Here is a 21,972-nt window from a genome sequence, read left to right as displayed (position 1 = left end):
GGCAATGGACACAGCCGAACGCGTGTTGGTTGGAAGAGTCAGGGGCCGGTTCTACAGTGCCACTAGATTGAAGCAGTGGGCGACGGAGGTATGGGGGCATCATCTGGCTGAACCACCAGTGGTACAAACCTTTGTTAGAGGATGGTTCGCACTCCGCTTTGCTAGGGCAGAGCACACCAACTGGGTACTTTCAGCGGTCTGGCATATTGAACAAGCACTGGTGCTCCTTCGAAGGTGGACACCACTATTTGACCCAGAAAGAGAACAACTTGGAGCAAGCCCACTCTGGGTCAGACTACCTGGCCTGCCACTACAGTTTTGGTCAGAGGACATCTTTAGGCATATAGGGAACTCCCTGGGAACTTACCTGGAGTATGATAAATCCTACCTCTCGACAGGAAGGATGGCGTATGCAAGAATTTTGGTACACATTGATACTAGTGATGGGCTTCAGGAATATATCACAATTCAATGGCGGAATTTCTCTCGGAGGCAGAATCTAGACTATGAAGGGGTTCCCTTCAGATGCAGGAGATGCCACAAGGTTGGGCATCTCTATAAGGATTGCCCTCTCATTAATAACAAAGGAAGGGGAGAAGCTGGAAGGACAATTCCCCCAAAGACAGTTCAGGACCAGGGGGAGCAGCCCCTCAACAAAGAAGAAGGGAACCAAGTTGATCCATCTCAAGCAGACATGGCTCTCTCTTAGGGGACCCCGAAGAAACATGGCAACCCTCCTCTTCGACCTCCCTCTCCTCCTCTCACTAGGGCAAGAGCAGCTGCTAGGGCGGTGGTTTCTTTGGGTATGACTTTCAACTCTCCTAATCCCTCTAATTTGCATGCTTTCGATAGTTTAAATGAAATTGCAGTTGCTAGTATAATAAATGGAATCAATGACACTCCCTTCCAATCCACTCTGGCTGGCTCCTCTCACTCACCTGATCACACCTTCTCTGACACCACTCCATCTCTCCCGGATTCCCCCCCCCCCTTACATCACTCCTATACCTGAAGCTGGACCTCCTTCCCCACGTTACCAGACTCGATCCAAGGCTAAGCAAAAGTTAAATACCCCAGATCATTTCAGGCTTGATCTACTTTTATCCCCTTTTCCTCCTAAGCTTCCTTGGGGACGCCCCTCCTCCCTCTCAAAGGCACAACTTCGGGCCGGAGGCGAGATCGCCTTGGGCAGGCAATCAACCATTCACAGGGCACTTAGAGCATCGAATCCCTCATTTGACCTCCCCCCATGAAGATTTCCTCTTTCAATTGCAGAGGGTTGGCTAGACCCGAAAAAAAACTAGCCCTTCGCAAACTAATCCTTACCTCTCCCGTTGATTTCATCTTCCTACAAGAAACCCCGAGGCCTGCTGATTCCATTACACACCTACTTGAGGCTATGTTCCCTGGATGGAACTTTATAGGCTTAGATGCTAATGGAAGATCCAGAGGTCTTGCCCTGGGATACAACAAACGCACCATAAATCTCAGTAACTGTTGGGGAGGACATGGGCATATTGGGGCAGACCTTTTTTCATCTGATTTGGGCTTGGAGGTGTGAGTCATAAATGTATATGGGCCTTGCCAACATAGGCCTACCTTCTGGGACCATCTCCTTGGCTCAGAAGCTTTTCAGAAAGATTACTTAATCTTGGGAGGGGACCTAAATTTCTCCATTGGACACTCTGAGTCTTGGGGACATCATGCACAACTAGATCCCTTATCTGCCTATTTCGAGAACCTTCTGGACTCCCATAACTTGTTGGACATCCCCTCAACCAAGCTCTTACCTACCTGGAGGAACAATAGAGCCGACGAGGACTGTCTTGCTCGAAGACTTGATCGTTTCCTCATAAAGGAAGGACTTTTGACCTTGGGTCTTCTTCATAGATAGTGGGTGGGATCGGGAGGAGTCTCTGACCATCTACCTATATTCATGGAGATTAGTGGGGGGCCTCAGAAACCCAAGGGACCTTTCAAGTTCAGCTCCTCTTGGTTAAAGGACCCCACATATATTCACATGATCAAGGAATTCTGGAAGACACATCCCCTGGATGCTGGTGGGAACATAACAGAGGGATTCGCCCATAACCTTATTGAGATGAAGAGACTATCCAAAACCTAGGCTCATAACAAGAGAATAAAATATGATCAAACTCTAATGAATGTTGAGAAGGAAATTGTTGAGTTTGAAAAAAATCTAGAAGGGGCCTACAGAGTGACTGAACAAAAGGACAGACTCACTGAGCTATATGCCACCAGAAGGAAAATCATTAGGGATCGTGAAGAAGCATGGAGGCTAAGAAGTAGGCTGATCTGGCTGTTCGAGGGAGATGACAATACAAAGTTCTATCGTAAGTTTGCAAATGGCAGGAAAGTTATTAATACCATTTGGCATCTCTCGAACGAGCAAGATCACACTGTTAATACCTTCCCTTAGCTGGCATCTTTGGTGACCTCACATTTTAAACAGGCTTACAGGCCCCCCCTAGTGCAAATCTATCTGAAATTATACAAGTATCTTAATTATTCCCTTGATTTGTGGATCAGGAGGCATGCAGGGAATTGACTAAGGAAATCACAATAGGGGAATTAGAAGCCACAATCAAATGGTTTAATAAAGATAAGAGCCCAGGGCCAGATGGTTGGTTGATCAAGTTCTATTTAGATTTTTTTTGAAACCCTGGGGGTGGATCTTCTTAAAGTTATTGAACACTCTAGAACTAGTGGCAAGATTCTTGAATCCTTCACCTCCACTTTCATCGCCCTCATTCCAAAATCTGACAACCCCTCTACCTTTGACGACTACAGACGTATATTATTATGCAATTGCATCTATAAGATCGTGGTGAAGATTATTGCAAATCGGTTGCGGCCCATTCTATCCAAATATATATCACTGGAGCAATTTGCCTTTCTATAAGATCGTCAAATCCATGAGGCAGTGAGAACTGCCCAGGAAGTCCTACACTCTCTGCACTCTAAGAAAATAAAAGGTATGATCTTAAAGGTAGACCTCTCAAAAGCCTTTGCTAGAGCAAACTGGTTGTATATTAGAATGCTTCTAACCCACCTAGGGTTCCCTTTTGATTTCATTAAATGGATCACGAGATGCATCACTAACATACCTTTCAGCGTGCTTATCAACGGAGCAACTTCACCTTTTTTTTACTCTTAAAGAGGTCTCAGACAGGGCTTCCCCCTATCCCCATTACTTTTTCTACTGATAATGGAAGGTCTCAATAGGCTGATCAAAGAAGAGTTCAGAAGGGGAAGACTAAAGGGAATAAAAATCACGGATGATTGCACATTGACTCATCTGTTGTTTGTGGATGATGCCCTACTATTTCTTAATGGAAGCATAGGAGACTTGACAATCATGAAGAACACATTTGCACTATTCCAAACAACCACTAGTATGTCTGTTAACTGTAACAAGTCGACCCTCACAAAGGCTGGATGTTCTCCACATGAAATCCATTATGTGATGCAAAGGTTCCAGTACACTCTTCTTAGGCCGGAAGATGGACTAAGATATATGGGCTAAAAGCTGAAACCTCTGGTGTACAAGATTACATATTAGACCAGGCTCATTTCCAAAATGGAGAAAAGACTTAACATTTGGTACTACAAATACCTCTCTAGGGCGGGCAGACTCATACTCATCAAAGTTGTCCTCGAGGTCACCCTGGTTTACTGGATGTCACCGGCATGGATCCCCCAGGGTATACTCTCCAGAATACAGGCCTTATGCTGCAGATTCCTTTGGAAGGGACAACAAAAAGGAAGAATATTAGCATGGGTAAAGTGGGAGGCCCTAAATCTGCCCAAGAAATGGGGAGGATGGGGCATAAAGAAACTAGAAAACTTCTCCACAACTCTGGAAACGAAACTAGGGTGGCAACTTATTACATCAAACAGTCTATTGACTAGGGTGGTCATTTCAAAATATATTGCCCCCTCAAACCTGATGGTTTGGTTATGCCAATCGCAAAGACTCCACTAAGGGGTTTCAATCATATGGAAGGCGGTAATAAAATATCTTGACATCATCAGGGTGGACATCACATGGAAAATACAGTCCGGAATGAAGGTGAGGATTGGTTTGGATCCATGGATTGGATGTGGGAATGTACACAGGCTGCCAGACGACCTCAGATCCTTTCTCAGAGACAACAATATTACCCATGTTGGCCACATAACAGACCTTGAACACTCCACCCTATTTCAGCAAGCCTGGAAAACGACTCAGAGACTGAACATTCCCCATCAATGGACACATCAGTGGAATACTTACATCAGGGCCCTCACTGAGGCTCATATCCGGATTAGTGAGGAAGAAGATGAAGTCATCTGGGCACTCTCAAAAGCAGGGAAATACACACCAAAGGAGGGATACCTTGTTTTAGCTGAAGATCGCTGCCCACAAGCCTTAGAGTCATGGTGGAAGCATTTGTGGAAGCTAAAGCCCCCCCCAAGGAGCAAACTTCTCATGTGGACCATACTTAAAAATAAAATCCCCATTGGAGACAATCTACTCAAGCAAGCTCATCATGGCACTTTTTGGTGTCACCTATGTAAATGCAACAATGAATTCATCTCACATCTATTAATCGAATGTCAGGCTGCCCAAGACCTATGGCAATCGATATCAGCCGTGATTTCATCCCCGATAAGGTGGCAACGCACATCTGTGAAGGAGACCTGATCGACCTGGTGGATAAGCATTGATCCAAAAAAGCTTAGAAATCTCCCATTACTTATATGCTGGGGACTGTGGATTGCCCGCAATAATCTCATTTTCCAAAACTCCTCACCGCACTCGCCCTCCATTGCCTCCCTTATCATCTCCAACTATTCCATCATACCAGATGACGAGGAAACGACTCGACCCCGAACCATCATACCCAAATCCATAATCCATACAAAGCCTTGGGCTTATTTTGACAATTCTGCCCAGAAGGAAGGATGCGGGGAAGGGGCCATACTTAACCTCACTACTTTGCATTCCTTCCATATTCAGATGGGTCTAGGGAGCGAAATGCAGATGCTGACAGATTATCCAAAGAAGCTACGCACAGGCCATCCAACACTTGGATGATCCAAGAACATAGAGAAGGGAACTTTTATCGGTACTACCATCGACGCTTCATGGACATAGATGCTATAGCAAGCTCACATGGAGCTTAGATCATGTAATTTTTTTTTTTAGTTACCATTTGTAAATATTCATATGTTTTTCTCAGTTTCAGCAAGGCCTATGGACACGTTATATGGCTACAGTTATTCGTTTTTTGGTAAAATCAGTATGATGAACACCAGAAAATGATGCCTCCCTGCGTGGAAAAAAGGCATCAATATCTGGTTTTTTTTGGAACCTTATTTATCTCATAGGCACCGCCTCTTACAACATATGCTTTTGCATATACAACATGTAATTTTTCTATCAATGAAAATTACGTTTTTTTCGAAGGGAAAAAAGAAACACCGATTGATTTACCGTGAGGCCAGGGATCCATGGCTACTATTAAATGGCTATTTCACTTAATTAGTATTTTTCTAATATATGTCTCATAAATTTGGTGAGTGTTGAAGCCATATGCATAGCAATGGTTTTTCTTTCCCACTTCCATACATAACTATAGCTTATTCTTCTTGGTAGTACATAGAAATTGAAAGAGGTTCGAGTGTTGTACATTTCACATTGATATCCTTAGAGGCTACATTTATATTTATTTAGTGCTTGGAGGCAACATGTTACTGAGCATCTCCCTCCCATTCCCTTATGCTCATGTTGGGCGGATTTCAAGGTTGTACGTAGGTTGCATAGGGCATGCACACCCTTGATTTACTTCATCTCTTTCTCTGAGGGCATTGGTTTTGTCTTATTCCATTTCTCAAGAAGCCAATTCAAACAATTATCATTTAACTACCATATGATATGTTAAATACTGACACACTCATATGTACTTCACGAATGACCTCTCATGGATGCACTAGTTCATTGCCTTTTTATTCATGCGTTAGATAAGGTCCATTTCTAATATATATGGTTTATACAATGATTATCCCATATATGTTTTAGTGGATGGTGTTCAAAGATTGATTCAGAGCTTATTATTTTAAAGGAGTAAACAAACTTTATAATTCATAGATTACAATTCTATTGAAGTCAACATTTAAATCTATAAGCACCCAACTATGTGTTGGATAACATTGTACTCAAAGGATAAGTAGTGTTGTTTTGATAAGAGGGTGACCATAATTATTCTTTTAGTTGATTGATGAAAATATTGGCATTAGGTTTAATAACCATTGATAATGGCTTCTTCTTGTATCAACATTGACTTGTAACCAGAGCAATATAGTTAGAACTAAATACAAACAAAAAACCATGATAATATTTCAACCTTGATCTTTTTGATAGATCATAGAAAAATTGGAATTTCACATGTGAAGGAGTTGTGTAAAAGACAATGTTATCAGAGACAAAAAAATTGCAGAGTCTTGGATAGTAGTGGCATTATCAATTGGTTGCTTGTGTGCAAGCTACATTGAAGAACACACCATATCATCAATCTTGAGTAGTTGCACTCAAAATTACGATGAGAACACACGGCTTGTAGCAATTTTTAAAACTGATATCTATATCTAAGGCCATGAATAGAGAACATAAAGTTGTTTCCATGAAATATTTGTGTTTATGAAATGAGTGAACTATAAATCCCTTGTTTGAGTCAATATACTAGAGGGTTATGATTCATCAAGAGTGCATTCAAGTGATAGTCTCCAAAAAAAAACTTGTAGACAATATGTTGAGTCTCAAACCAACAACTTTGATAGCATGTTAAAGAACTAAAAAGTTAGAAAAAAAATGGTATTAAAAAACAATGTAATACGACTAAAACACAATTAAACACAATTCAATATAAGCTTCACACATTTTATCTTACAATCAAAAACAAAGTACTTGAAGTGAAACATGGAATAGAATACTAAATTTATGAACTAATTATATTTTTTAAAACTATTTTCACAAATTTTTCAAATAAAATTAGTTAATAACATTATTAACTAATTGAAAAATTGTAACTATATAATAGATAATAAGTCATTAAAAAAATATTAAAGATTCAATGTCAAATATATAACAAGTCATTAAAAAATCATTAAAGATTCAATGTCAAATATATAACAAGTCATTAAAAAATCATTAAAGATTCAATGTCAATTCTGGCCACCCAGAAGATAAAGATTCAATGCCATTTTCAAAACAAAAAGAGAAAAGCTAGGACAAAAGCAGAAAAGAACAAATTTGTAATTATATAATAATTAATGAGTAATTTGAAAGAAACATTAAAGGTTCAATTTTATTTCTGGCCAACTGTCATTTTCAAAACAAAAAGCAGAAAGGCTGGTGACAAAAGCAGAAAAAGACAGATTTAGAAGTATATAATAAGTCATTTAAAAAAAATCATAAAAGATTCAATGTCATTTCTCGCCACCCAACAAACATTTTCAAAACAAAGGCAGAAAAGCAGGGACAAAAGCAGAAAACAGAAAAGGAAAGGATGATGGGGGCGCAGGATCGTGGGAGAGAAGTGGATTGACGAGGGCGCTGGCGAGGAAGAGAACCAATAGACGTTGCAGTTCCGATCGAACGTTCAATACCCAATCCATCAATTCAAGAAGAAATGAGTCCATAGCCATATGAATTCAAGAAGAAATGAGTTCATCAATATGTCCACCCGAGTCGGTGTCTGGCTTGAGTTTATCCACTCTTCAGGTCGGTCTGTTCCCTCGATGAGCCCTGAATGCTTGAGATTTTTTAGGTCTGCATTGTGCTTTAGATTTTGTGTGTTTATGCATGTTCTTTGTTTACATTTGAAGTGCTTATGCTCAATGCCTATGGTGGATTTGCCCCGGAAGACTCTGTTTTTTATGCATCAGGAAGTTACATACTCATTCATAAAGAGGTTGCATACATTATGTAATGCACTAGTTTCTGAGAAATATAGAGCAAAATAAACCGTTTCTCTTCCTTCTTGCATGTTATCTTTGAAGGAGGCGAGTCAATCCAGTGGTTAGAGGTTTGGGCTTCGATTGGTCGAATTAACTAGAGGAAGGGTTTTGAGACTAGACGAAACTAGTCCTGGCGCTCTGTTTTATGAACAGAACATGCAGATGATGATGATTGATGGGTCGCGTGTGGTTGCCTAGCCTTACTATTGCCCAGAACCTCTCCTGAACTTCTTCTAAATTTCATCTCATTTCTGTTTCGATTATAAATTTATATGGTTGGTTAGGTGTAGCTTGAAATTAGTTTCCATAACCCTGTTTTGTTTACATTAGAACCGAACAGAGGAATTCAATATGTCACCTCCTTTAAATTTGATCTCATTTCTGTTTCAAATGGTGCATTGGTTAGGTCTAGCTTCAACTTAGTTTTCATAAGTCTGTTTTGTTTAGATTGGAACTGAACAAATGAATTCAGTATGCAGCATGGTTTCTACTCTACAAAACTGACATACATTACCGTATTCTGTAACCTTCCCCCTTCAGTTCACATGGTTCACTGAAATGACATGGTGTATCATGATAGATTTAAATATAAATATGAAGCTCAATACCATATAATATCACGGGTTATGTTGTTTTTACATTCTTCTGTTTAATAATTTGTGTATAGCAACAACTTCGAAATTGAATTGTTGTCTGTAAAACAGTCCAGCGTTGTTTCTGTCATAGGCAGGGTTTAGGGTTTCATAACTGGTTTTATATTGTTTTACATTTTTCCATTTAAGAATTTGTTTCTCGCAGCAACCTGTTAGTATGTGATTGGTTAACTGTAAAGGGAGTCAAGCGTTGTCTCTTTAATAGGCAGGGTTTAAGGTTTAAGGTTTGGTTTATGTTGTTTTTACATTCTTCTAAGAGTTTGTTAATAGCAGTAGCCTGTCAGAATTTGATTGGCTGACCACAGAAAGAGTCCAGTGTTGCTTTTTTAACAGGGAAGTTTTAGGGTTTAGAATTTAATTTCTTTCTCGTTTTTACAATTATTTATTCATCATGTTATATGGCAGAGGAAAACAGTGAGAAGAGATAGAAGACCATCATGTTGGATGTTGGAAATGGTGTGCATAACGTTGGGTAGCACTTGCATCTTCTTACTCATTGACGCAACTTGTTTCCCTCCAAATTGGTACATACGTTTTGCCCTTCAATATGTTAGCTCTGTAAAATTGCTGGCTGGTTTGCAGTGTAATGCATGGCATGAATACGAGTATGATGAAACAGAGAATAATATGATGCTCAACGATCATATGATGGCCCTTTGAGTGTTTTTGTCGTTATATTATTCTCCTGAAACATTCTTTAATATTATTCTTTCTTTTAAATGTGCTTTGATAGTTGTGTTTCAGAATTATATTCTGCCACTCCTGCTTTGTTTGCAAAAAAGAACATACAAAAAAGAATAAATAACAAGTCAACAACTACTAAGCAAACAACAGCTACAATAACCTAGAGTCGTTTGGCAGAAAGATTTAGTCACATGCTAGGTATGTATGATCCAGAATCCAAATAATGAAATACCATGTCAAATATGCAATCATCACTTTTAACATCATAAAAGAAGACCACTCCTGCAAGTTTTCCTAGTTCCTTTACTTGATGTTCTTTGATTTTCCAAGTTCTTGTGTTTCACTCAATAAAAATTAGGGTAATAATAATGGATTGGAGTTATTTGCTTTCCCTTTCCCTAGATGATTGGACCCGTTTAATCCCTCGTATGTATTTACTAAGCTAGATATATTTTAGAAAATAGTAGGTTGATCCCTTTCTTGAACATGATTTGATATTGTGCATTTTGTTTCTTTGCATTTTCTCCCTCTAGACTCATTTCAAAAGACTAAGCATTAAGACTCCTGTGTTTGATTGTATTCGTTCCTACGCATTTCACATTCGAAAAGACAAAGCATTAGGAATTCTCTCATGGTCTAGGTATGATAAAATTATCAATTTAAAAAGAGGAGGCCAATCAAACTAGTTTATATGAATGACCGGTTAGACAAGGGGTGGGTCCTTGCATTTGCACCAGTTTTCCCAAATGAGAAGTCTGAAATATTCTTTTGGCCAAAAATTCTGAGACTTTGCTGAACCATCCACACACACACACACATATATATATATATATAGTTCAATTAAAGCCATTCATCAATAAAACTTAAGAATGTTATATACCTAAATTGTACTTGACACCATGATGAGGATGCATATGTATATTGCAATGCTAGATTTAGGTTTTGGCGTAGGCAGAAACATGCATATGACCAAGAACTTAGCAATGATAATAATGGGGCTATCATCGGCCAGCGCATGAGGTGGGACAAAGAACCAAGCAAGGATATTGGCAAGGCCATTAAGTATGGGAAGACTAGGAAGAAACATGGTTGAATATTGAGTAGCTAACAACAATTGTTCCATTTGAAAGCATCTTCAATGGGGGAAGTAAGATAAGAACCCTAAACTTTTTTGTTATTCAACACTAATTCATTTTATTCCATTACTCATGAGGCTTTCTGTTAAGAACACTCAACCATAGTATTTGGGAACTCTCTATCATCTTAAACTTTCATTTATATTTTTAACATAGAGGATGCTTGGTCACATGTGTATGCAACATTTTTTTATAATTATTTAAATTTTTGGAACTTTTTTAGGGCTTCCCACCTTCCTTGTACATGTATTTTAACCTTTATTTGAGTTCTTTTTGCTTTTATATCCTTGTTGGGTTCAAATTACCTTATGCATCCTTGTCCAGGAGTTATCCTTAATTTAGGGTGGTTCCTAAATTAGGCGGGCTTCTAGAATCTTGAGGGTTAGCTCAATTGTTTGAGTTCCCGTTGTTAAAAGCACTCTACTAATGAGAGATTGTGGGGTCAATTCTCCTCGATGCCCTCCGGGTTAGGCTCTGCTAATAAGTCGGTGGGAAGTGATCCCTTTGGGTGGATTTGCCCAGATATTTCCTCGAAAAAAAAAGGTGGCCTTCTAGAGCTACTTAATCTATAAGATTATTGCTATAAGGTGTTTATTTATTTACTTAGGATATTTAAGAAACTTTAAGGCTTTTTCCTAGAATTCAATCAGCTCAACATCTTTATAGGGGTTTGAGTATATGACATCCCCTTTTATGTATCTCTTGGTGACATGAATGATTGATTAGATCAGAAAGTTGAAACATTAGGCTTGAAGGTTGTTTAATAACCTTTTTTCTTGTGCCTCCCTTATGTTATAAGAAGACATCAAAGCTATAGTGTCATTTCTCAAAATGTGTAAGTAATGGTTATTTAATGTTTTAGTAGATAAATTCTAAAGTTTGAGGGCCAAACAACTTGTGTTGTAGCTAACCAACCCATCCCCATCTCTTCTTGCTAGATGGATTAGAAGCTACTCATTTTGACATTGATAGGCATTTATTTTGTACAAAGCTTTTTCTAGGAGAATGCCCACTTTTAATATAAAAATTTAAAAACTAGAAAAAATCTTTGAAACATTTAGTAGCTTATAGTCATCACACAACAACAATAATAGTAAAAGGCATAAGATTAAAACCATAGAAAAAAGGTTTTCCAAAAAACCTTTTAATACAAAAAACTAGACAGAACCTTTTAGGCATTTAGTAGCTTGTAGTTATGTCCCTACGACAATAATAATAAAAGGAGCGATTATGGAACTACACATATAAGGTTAACACGATGGAGAAGGGTTTGCCAAAAACAAAGGAAAATCTTGAAAGAAGTTGAGCACTATAAGCTTTTTGGAATATAGGATTTCATTGTTTTACGTTACAGATTTCTTGGAATGTAGGTTTTCATAGTTTGACATTGTCTTTAGTGGATTTTTGCTTGTAATTGCATCAAGGTTTTTAGTCCAACTCATTTTGAGTGAACACTTAATCCCCCTCCAAGGATATTGTTATGCAAAAATGTTATTTGTGGTCCTATAGCAAGGATTTGATGAGAGTTACCCAAGAAATTGAAGAATTAAGCCTAGTATGCCTCTAGTGATGAGAGTCCAACGAATGTTAGAATCGTTATGACCAATCTACATACTAATAATGATTTGTTTCCATGTATGGTGCTGTGGATGACACAAATGTCAAGCCATAAGGAGGCACTATTTGGTTGCCAACAAAGTTCGACAAGAAGGCATATTTGCCCATAGTAGTGCCCCCCACCCAATCAATCAATTGATTTGCATGCCTCTTTGGACAATAACCCCTCCAAGTGTGTTATTGTTAAAAACTCATTTGTAGTAATCAAGTAGGGAATTGAGAAGAGTTTCTCTTGAAGTTGAAGAATTTGGCTTGAAATGTTAGGTGGGTCTTTTGTAATGAGAGACCACACAATGTTAGGATGACCATGGCTAATTTGCATATTGATGTGCTCTTCCTTCAAGAGGTAATTGTCCTTGGAATCAAGTTGCACTTGTTGCTACACAATTGAAATGGTGAACATGTTGCTACTTTTCACGAGGAAAGCAAAAGGGGGTTATTCGTGCAGTTGCCTCTAGGCTAGTTCCTCATATTCTAGATAATGGGGAGGATCCCATAGTCTAGTCCTGCTAGATGACAATCATCCTAGCTTGTAGGGTGTGGGGCTTTTGTTTTGTGTATGCCCCCAATGATCCCTTTGGTGATGAATGGCCCAGTCATTCCCTACTATTGAGTGGGTCATTGGGGTGAACTTCAACATGGTTAGAGTGGGATGGGGAATTCATTAGAAGCCATGAAACAACTCTTTGATTGGATTGAATTGAATTGAATTGAAGGAATTTTAATGACGTCCACGAGACCCAACAGTCTAAGGGACTTAGAACTCCAAACCAAACAAAACATCACATTCTCAAGTTTCCCTCTAAAGCAACCCTTTTGCCCTGAATCTTGATCAAGAAATTTGCAGTTTTGAGAAGCCTTGCTTCCTCAAATAGCTCGCTGAAATTGTCCACCTTCAGATTACTTTCAAACTGATTACGGATGTCCTCATAAGCTAGACATTCCATGATGAAGTGCCATTCGGTTTACACCGCTCCTTTCCTACAAAAGGTACAAGTTCTTTCTTCCCATTCTTCCTTGGGGGTTATCCATCTACCTGTTTCACACCTAAGATGGTGAGATCTGATTTAAAAAAATGATTTTTTGATTTTTTGAGATTGGGGCCAAGATCTCAACACCCCATTTTAAAAATTATTCTTGCAACCCATCAATGTCTTGGGCTTTACCACTTGCTAAATTTTTTATACCACACTTGACATCCTCCACTGAAAATAACTCGGTTGTAGTGCTGATTATGGTGGGGGAGGCTACTTTTCTCTTGTTTTCCCTCATAGAGGAGCTTTGCATATTCCAACAAATGTGTATCCGAGATATTATTATCTATTTTCCTTCTCTTTTGTTGAAGTTCCGGCCAGAATCCTTTGGGGTTGTGCTTTCCCAAAGAGATTAATTCATTCTTTCTTAAAGCCACATAATTTTTTTGTTGTTGTTTTTATCAGATTTTTATACTTTTTCCTACTTTTAATGTTTGTCTCCTCTTTAAGGGATCTTTTAGCAACCTTGCACTCCTCATCATACCAAGGATTGATTGTAAAAATGTGCTTCTAGGAAAAAAAATCACTCTCTTCTCTAGAGGAGTGGTACACTTGGTCCAATTGGCAAGTGGATGGTCATTGAATCTAGATTCTACACTAGGCTTGATAGTTTCTATGCAAATTCTCATATGACCACATTCTCCTCCAATAGTGAGAAATTTTTCCATTTGAAATTGACTATAATTGGATTAGAGATTATTTTCCTATCTCCACTATTATGCTCATTGGCCTTGATTCATAGTTATGAGGTTTACTCGTCCTTGAAGTTAAATTTTTCTCTCCCTGAGTCTGAACAATGTTGATGAACTATTTCAAAGGTGTGGCATCTAGTACTTTTTCCAGTGGGGTCAACGATTGGATTCTATGGTGGGATGTGACCATACAATATGTTATCTCACAAGATCTCCCTACAGCAAATTCCAGTCTTATGAGGGAAGAACTATGGACAAAATAGGCAAAATTTCCCACTATCACCTTGGCAATATTGCCCTTCACTTCTAGGTTAGTTTTTATAACCTAGGGGGTTCCCTATGTTTAATTTTAATTTTAAACATGTCGCTGAGTATGGTGAATAGCAAAAAACTTATCTTGACCAAATAGAGAAGACTAAATGCTCGATCCCTTCAAATGTGATGTGGCTCAAATAAAAAAAAAATGTAATGATGATCAAACTAATTTAGAAAATGAGATATTCGAGCGATTATCAATGTTCATCACTTACAATAAATATCCAAATCCAATAACCATTCCATGGAATCATCAAACAATCTTGCAAAACAAGTGTAATTCCCACAGGTAAATATCCAAATCTAATAACCATTCCATGGAATCATCAAACAATCTTGCAAAACAAGTGTAATTCCCACAGGTATCATTCATGTCACCGAAACCCTCTATCAAATAGGTAACCATTCAAAAGTCTAGATATTTGTGACCATTTAAGATGTGTGAACCCAATTTTACAATGTCATGATTTATCCGCAAGCTTTCAATTAACATGTATCATCATCATCAATGATGTATAGATTTCCCGAAATTTATACCAACAAATTTCTTCACCATTTATAGTTTGTCACAGATATTTCAGAAAGATATCTTTGTCATAAATTCATCATGCATATTTGAAGACATCGCATGAGCTATTTGAAAACATCACATGAACTTATATATCAATGTTATTATCTGTGTCAAACTTATCATGCTTAGAAATTTCTTTCAATAGAGACTTATATTATTTATCTCATTCGCTCACAAAATAGGTTATTGGAGGTGAAATTTTGAGCTTTCCACAATATTAAATATGTTTCAAGGAATCTTATGATCAAATGAAATATATGCACCTTAAATAACTTTCTTCTATGGTCAACGCATCACTTAAGATTCAACAAAAATGTTATCTCATTCGCTCACAAAAATAGGTTACAGGGAATGAAATTCTGAGTTGTCCAATCATACAATATTAAATATGTTTCAAGGAATCTTATGATTGAATGAAATATATGCACCTTGAATAACTTTCTTCTATGGTCAACGCATCACTTAAGATTCAACAAAAATGTTAGAAAAGGAAAAATCAATTTTGATATCACTTTGTTTCTCAATATGCGTGGTTGTGTCATTAAATCTGAAATGCAGAAATGAAAATATCAACAACAACTCTCAGACTTCAAATGTTATGTGTTGCAATTTTACATAGACCTCAAGATAAACACAATTCAACCAATGTTGAATGTTTAATTTTAAGAAAATTGTCAACACAAGAAACTTGCTTATGGCATTTTGGCATTTCGGTCTGGCGTGGATTGGCGTGGATTTGAATCATATTGTAGAGAAGCTGGCAGAGCCCGCTTGGCATACCTCTCCCATGGAGCCCTTGAATCCTCTCCAATCATCCTCACCTCCACGTGGCATCCACAGCTAGGCCCCTGTGGTCTCTTCCTTTCTCAGCTATGTTTCCTGGTTTTTAGCCTTCTGATACCACACAAGCTCAGAGCGTGGAGCCGTGCCGAACCCTCACGCCTCCTGCATCCCAAGTGTGCCTCCGTCTAGGGATGGAATTTGAAAGGCATTTTGCCCGTATTTGACTGTTGGAATTTGTGGATGCTCGTTTTTTGTGATGTGCTTGGAACGATGGAACACATATTTTTGACGTCTTATTTTTTTCGAAAACGTTCTTATGCCCATTTATTTTCCCTTTACCGTTGTGTTTTTTTGCAAGTTGACTCCTTGTTAGTCTGGACTTCGCAACCACAATTGATTCGCCACTGGATTAAAAAACTGTAAGGGAAAGTTATCTTTCTTGGCATTTAAGAATATCGGTTGGTTGAGTATGTGGCTGTGACTAACATTCAATTCAAGTCCTTTTTAGAAAGCAAGTGATGCCACATGGTCTTGCATTTCCTATTGGTGATCACCTGCATGGTTGGAATTTAGATTTCTCTTTACCTGTCACACAATTTTTTTTGACGTTTTGGGTCCTTATGCTTCCTGACAAGAAGCGTTATGTTTAAAATTTTTCCCTTCAAGAGTGATGTTCTCATAATAAATTAATCCTTCACCAAGAAATGTTTGATTAAAAAATTATCTTTCAATAACATAATTATGCTAAATATTTTCATATTTTTATCATAAGCAAAAAAAACCAAAATGACCATAACACACAAATCACTGCTAAACCTTGAATTTTGGTTTGAAATTGCATGGAAGACTCACAATAAAATATTTGGAACGTGAAATCAAATGTCGTTGACCCAAACATGCCATAGCATTTGCATATTTGAGATATGACTAAAGAGATCTTATCAGACATATAAGATGACCAACATAGTAAAACTATAAAATGTTATCAATAAAAACTCAAAAATAGATTAATCAATATGGTTTATGTTATGATTTACATAATCTAATATATATTATTGAACTTAAATGCATCTTGAGAAGCATAAAGGGAGAAAAGTTATGCCATAGTACCAAAATGATCCAATCCAAATGCATCACATCTTTTACTGCATTTTCTAAAATGTTGATAAGATGTGGGCATTTTTCATGTGCCATCAACCTATAACAACAACACATGAAAAATCTTTCAAATGATATCTTCAATTTCTTCTTACATTAGTCATCATCCATGTAACTATTCATGCGTATATTCCACATTACATCAATACACAAAGAACATTAAAATTTCATATCAAATATATAAATATAGTAGAGGACAAAAAAAGTCATATATATATATAAACTTTGTGCAAAGTAAAAAACCATATAACTTAATAATTCTCACATGTCAAAAAGTCTTTTTTCCTTTGCAGCTTGCCAAATCTCATAAACTCGTTCCCATTCCACCTCTGCCGTGTTAGGACCTATTAATTATATATGCATCAATGCATCAAGTGTGTTAATTGATAATCTTGTTCTCCTTATATCTTTGATCATATTTTTCTTAGAGAACCCTCGTTCACATGCGACTGTGCTCGCTGGTATGACAAACATTGCTTGCCATAATTTTAGCATATTTGGATACCTAGAGTACCAATCTTTTGTTTGAGAAAATACCTTCCATGCATCTTTCATTGAGAATCTTTCTCCATTCAAATAAACCACATCAATAAACTGATATGATTCTCTTTTACAAGCTGTAATATCAAATGTTGGTACATTTTCACATTCATTACATGTTTTCTGTTGCAAATGTGAAAAAAGTATTTCAAGCCAATGCTTTGCATTATTTTCTTTGACATAAAGATCTGAAAGATAATGACAAGGACTGAACAACGTTGCTTAATTAAAAAGACGAAGAACTGGAAATATTGAATTGAAACTCTCAATCAATGCTTGGACATAATTTCTTGTAAGTTGTATGCAACTCTCAAAGGAGCCATCGATGCAATCTTCCATTGGTTATGATGATTGTTCATCATGGATTGGAATATACAACAAATCATGTCTATGGGTATTCCCCTATTTGTCAACATTTTCAAGGAAACCATCTTTAGAGTCTTTCAAAAAATTAGTAAGATGTAAAACACCTTCTGCAAAAGAATCTATTCCGCAGAAATATCTTTTAAGAGTTTTTAATGCATGGTCAATAGCTATTCCAAGCAATGTGACATCCACATTATCTTCTTGAAATTTTTTGTTTAGGTTTTTCAACTCCTTCAAAACATCAACAAACATATTCAAACAAAATTGAATTGAAAAAATTCTTGGCTTATGATACCATGAATTCTTTCTTTCTCTCTTACACAAGCTCAAAATAGCAAACATTAATGTAACTAGGTTTTCAATCACTTGACCCATACCATGAATTCTTTCTTTCTCTTCCACAAGCTCAAGATAGCAAACATTAATGTAACTAGGTTTTCAATCACTTGACCCCTAGAGAGCCATCGAATCCCATGGATTTGAAGAACCTGCAAGGATTCTAATTCCATTATGTCTAATAAAGAAATGAGTTCATTATTTCTCTTTGCCGAATTCCCAACCTGTGAGTATATCTTGTTTGCTATTTTCTCAACATACAAAAACTCTGATATCTTTTTTGAAGCATCTGATGCTGCAAGTGCTTCACGATGTGCAATGCAATGGGTACCAATAATATTTGCTAGATCATCTTTTAGCAATGTGACAAATCCATTTTCACATCCAATCATAGATGAAGCACCATCAATGGAAACTACTATTAGTTCTCATTTTTCAACTGACTTGTTTCCTTTAAATTGATGATGGTATCATAAATAGTCTTTCCTTTTCTATCAGAAACAATAATCATTTTCATAAATTATGAGACTGGAGGGCCCAAACCTTTTAAGTCTAGATATGTAGAATACACAACAAGGTGTTGTTCCAAACCATTGTCTATACTTTCATCTAACATTATAGAGAAAAATAAACTTTCTAATATTTTTCTAGTTTGCACCTCTTCAAGGTAATTTGATATAGAGTAATAAATTCAGTAGCTACTTTTCTATTTATGTAGGAAGAATACTCCACTCAAAAAAGCATATTAGGCGCTTGTAGATGCATTTGAAAATGACAAAGATCTTCATAAGTAGTAACTGAAATATCCTTTTGTGCAATAAAATATGCTAATTTCATGATAGTTATGCCCCTTTCTTTATTAGCCTCACTTATAGCCACTATGTGTTCTGTAATGGGCTTTGCCAACCTTTCAGTTTCATACAAATTTCTTTAGATTGATCTTTGATGAATAATAAATTTTGCATGAGTTGTCACAACATCATATTGAATGGTATTACATCTATCTCTAATACCCCACGAACCTCGGGTGTTGTATTTCTCACAAATGTTGCACTTCATACGAGTCTTGCCGTCTTCAACATTGATACTATACACTCAAGGATGTTTTATCGTCCACTCTTCTCAAAATTTACGTTTTGAGAAACCTTTCCTCCTTGAACTACTAGATCCACCATCTTGTCCTTCCTTTTCATGGCCAATAATCTCTAGATCAACAACAAACTCTTCATCCATATCTTCATTAACATCATCATTCTAATCAGGTATAGATGGAATATCTTTAACATTAGAAGTTTTTGATGTTTTAGAATATCTAGAAAATTTGTCTATAGTTGATTCACCCTTCCTTTTTGGAGGCATTTCTATTTAAATAATTTATCTAAATGCAAAACAATTACAATAAATTAAGAATTAAAAGAACTTACAAAAAAACAAACTTAACGTAGTTAGCTTAAAATATATTATCTACAAATAAAAAATAAATATAAATAAAAAGTCAATTTAGATTTAAAAAAATAAGTCATAGCTCTAGATAAATAAAAAACTAATTTAGGAAGGAGGTAGTTAGAGTTATTTCTGCAACTCCAAGAGACTTTTTTTTGCCCCATTATTTCTGGGAATAATTTATGATTATAATCCTTGGCTTTATTTTTAAAACATGCTAAACTATTTTAGTCGCTGTAACTCAAGTAAAACCATGAAGTTGGACATATATAATATAAACTATACATTTATGTTTGTTTTTGCTTTATTGTATCCATATCTGTGTCCTGTTGGTCTTCGAGCACAAATATACTTTCAGCTTTAACAGTATAAAAGAAATTATCATATTATCACATAATTTACGTTTCTGCATGGATTTGTACTGTGCCCTTGTACATGTATAATATGAAGCATATATTTGATTTTTAATTTAGTGTAACCATATGGCCTGCAGTCTCCGAGCCCAAATATATTTTGAATTTTCACAATATTAAATGATTTTTTCATATGAACATATATCTTTATTTTGGAGGAATCAGTGCAATCGACCGTTGACATAATAATTAGTTTTGGTTTGTAAACAGTCCCATACTTTTCGTTTAATTAACCATGTTTTCCATTTTTAACCGATTAAAACCATATTGTCATTTTTTATTATTTGGTCTTGTTCTTTTCAGTTGAATCTTCTCCTAAGACACGTCTAGCAAAATGATTGTCAAACTAGATCAATAACTTATAGACTTGGAATTTGATGTACCAAAGATTACATATTCTATAGTTAAGAGATAAATGATGAAATGTATTTTTTAATACAATTTATTTGAGTTTTTGATTTCTTATAATTAAAATACATGTTTTTTCTATATAAATGGATTTTACTTACCAAAAAATTTCTACCACATTTGCAAAACAAATAACTTAAATTTGTGATTTTGAAAAATTTCTACAAGATTTCAATAAAATTCGCCAGATGTTATGAAAAGACCATATCTTTAACAAAACCCCAGATTAGTAATTAGACAAGTCATATATACATAGAAAAAGCATTTGATATTGATTATATACATTTTATATACCTCCAACCGTGGAATGCCCATATTTACACAAATTTCTCGCGCCTACTATGCCTTGTCACAGTTAAAAATCCAAAAGTACCAAAATTTTCACCTGAAACTTCTATGAAAACTTGTTAATTATGTTGGGTTAACAATGAGAAAACCCAGGGAAAGATTTAAAAAGAGGGAGACATTCAACATTCAGGCAATCTTTGATTGAAATTCTTTCCTGCATAGAGGGCACTCAAGTTTAGAGTAAAACCACTGAAAAATGCAGTTTTGATGAAATAGGTGATTGCAAGGCAACCGTTTTGCATCGTCTCCTGTGGATAGCATATCATGACAAATAGCACATAAAATTATATCAACCTCACCATCACCTGTACGGTCCAACTGATCGCCAATGTCGATTCAATAGGGCCAACGTCGTGAAGTACCACTGTACCAGTAAGAATGCCAATCAGTGCCGCTATGAAGCCATGCTAATATTGCTGGTGGTGTGGCTTCATCATCAAATTGCACAGGCGTAGAAGAGGAGCTTTGGGTGGTCTACTTCCTTGACACTCGCACTCTCAAGGCATATGCCCATTGCCCATTCAGAGTTACGCCCAACTCAAGATTGGTTGAGAGGAAAATACGAATTGGCACCTCAGGTTAGGCATTGATTTTTTTTCTTTAGACAATGTGGGTTTTAGTTGCTGCGAGCTTTTAATTTTTTGATTTCATAAGGTAGTTCGAACCGTTGGGTAGGAAAATTTGAGTTTGATTTAGTATAATTTATTTTGATTTAATTTGATTATATAGATAAAATATCAGAACTAGATATAGATGCATCTTGTTTGTATAATTGAATGTGGGGTAATTTGCTTCCGTGCAAATCAACTCCAAGTATCTTAGTTCCAATTTAAATGTACTAACTCACGACATTATAGGACAACTTTGCTTTGAGGCAAATAATTTTTCTATAATCTAGAAATTACATTTGCCACACTTAGTGGACTTCCTGGCCTCTTTAGTAACATTGACCTACCCTTCCACTTTTCTGACGACATTATTATCCCTTCTCCATCTTGCCCCCTGGTACCACATTCAAAACCTGCACCTTACAAATATGGAAGGTGAGAAAATAGAAGACTAAATGCCTTATCTACAAGATTACATGCTTATCCAATACAATGGGGAATATGAAAAAATAGAAGAGTGAATGCCTTATTTGCAATACTGCATACTTATCTAGTTATTGCATACTTTTGTCCAGTTTTTTACTTTGCATACTTTTGTCCAATTTTCTAATCCTTTAGCCTTCATCCTTTTAATATCAATACATACATATTTTTGAAGAAACAGAAAATGGACAATGAAATGGTCATTTGCTATGGCTTTTTCATAGCAACTGGTGAATTTAATTGAAATCTTGTGCAAATTTTTCAAAATCACAAATTTAAGTTATTTGTTTCGCAAATGTGGTAGAATTTTATTGGTAGGTAAATCCATTTATATAGAAAAAAATGTTTTTTAATTATAAGAA

General features: G+C 36.4%; 2 protein-coding genes across 3 annotated transcripts in view; both read left to right on the top strand.

Moving 5' to 3' along the window:
- The first annotated feature begins 4 nt into the window (after positions 1-4).
- LOC149150683 (uncharacterized) lies at positions 5-709 on the top strand. Its single transcript, XM_089442902.1, has one exon. It carries the CDS (start codon positions 5-7, stop codon positions 707-709), a length of 705 nt encoding a protein of 234 aa, XP_089299028.1.
- Positions 710-7,496: 6,787 nt separating this feature from the next.
- LOC149150681 (uncharacterized) overlaps positions 7,497-21,972 on the top strand; it is a 236,368-nt gene continuing 221,892 nt past the window's right edge. For both annotated transcript variants that reach the window (XM_089441054.1, XM_089441055.1), the window contains exons 1-2: positions 7,497-7,786; positions 9,081-9,199. In XM_089441054.1, coding sequence (XP_089297180.1) covers positions 7,727-7,786; positions 9,081-9,199 — 179 coding nt within the window. In that variant the 5' untranslated portion in view covers positions 7,497-7,726. The remainder of the gene's footprint in view (positions 7,787-9,080; positions 9,200-21,972) is intronic.

Source organism: Pinus tabuliformis, chromosome 9, assembly GCF_031772625.1.
Source record: "Pinus tabuliformis cultivar Carrire ecotype Pingquan chromosome 9, CPIR1, whole genome shotgun sequence".
Taxonomy (NCBI): Eukaryota; Viridiplantae; Streptophyta; class Pinopsida; order Pinales; family Pinaceae; genus Pinus; species Pinus tabuliformis.
The sequence above is the reverse complement of the archived record's forward strand: the minus strand, read 5'-3'. Positions and strand labels throughout refer to the sequence as shown.

What these genes read in the sequence shown, in the direction of transcription:
- LOC149150683 (XM_089442902.1), top strand. Translation starts at nt 5, where the DNA reads ATGGACACAGCCGAACGCGTGTTGGTTGGAAGAGTCAGGGGCCGGTTC.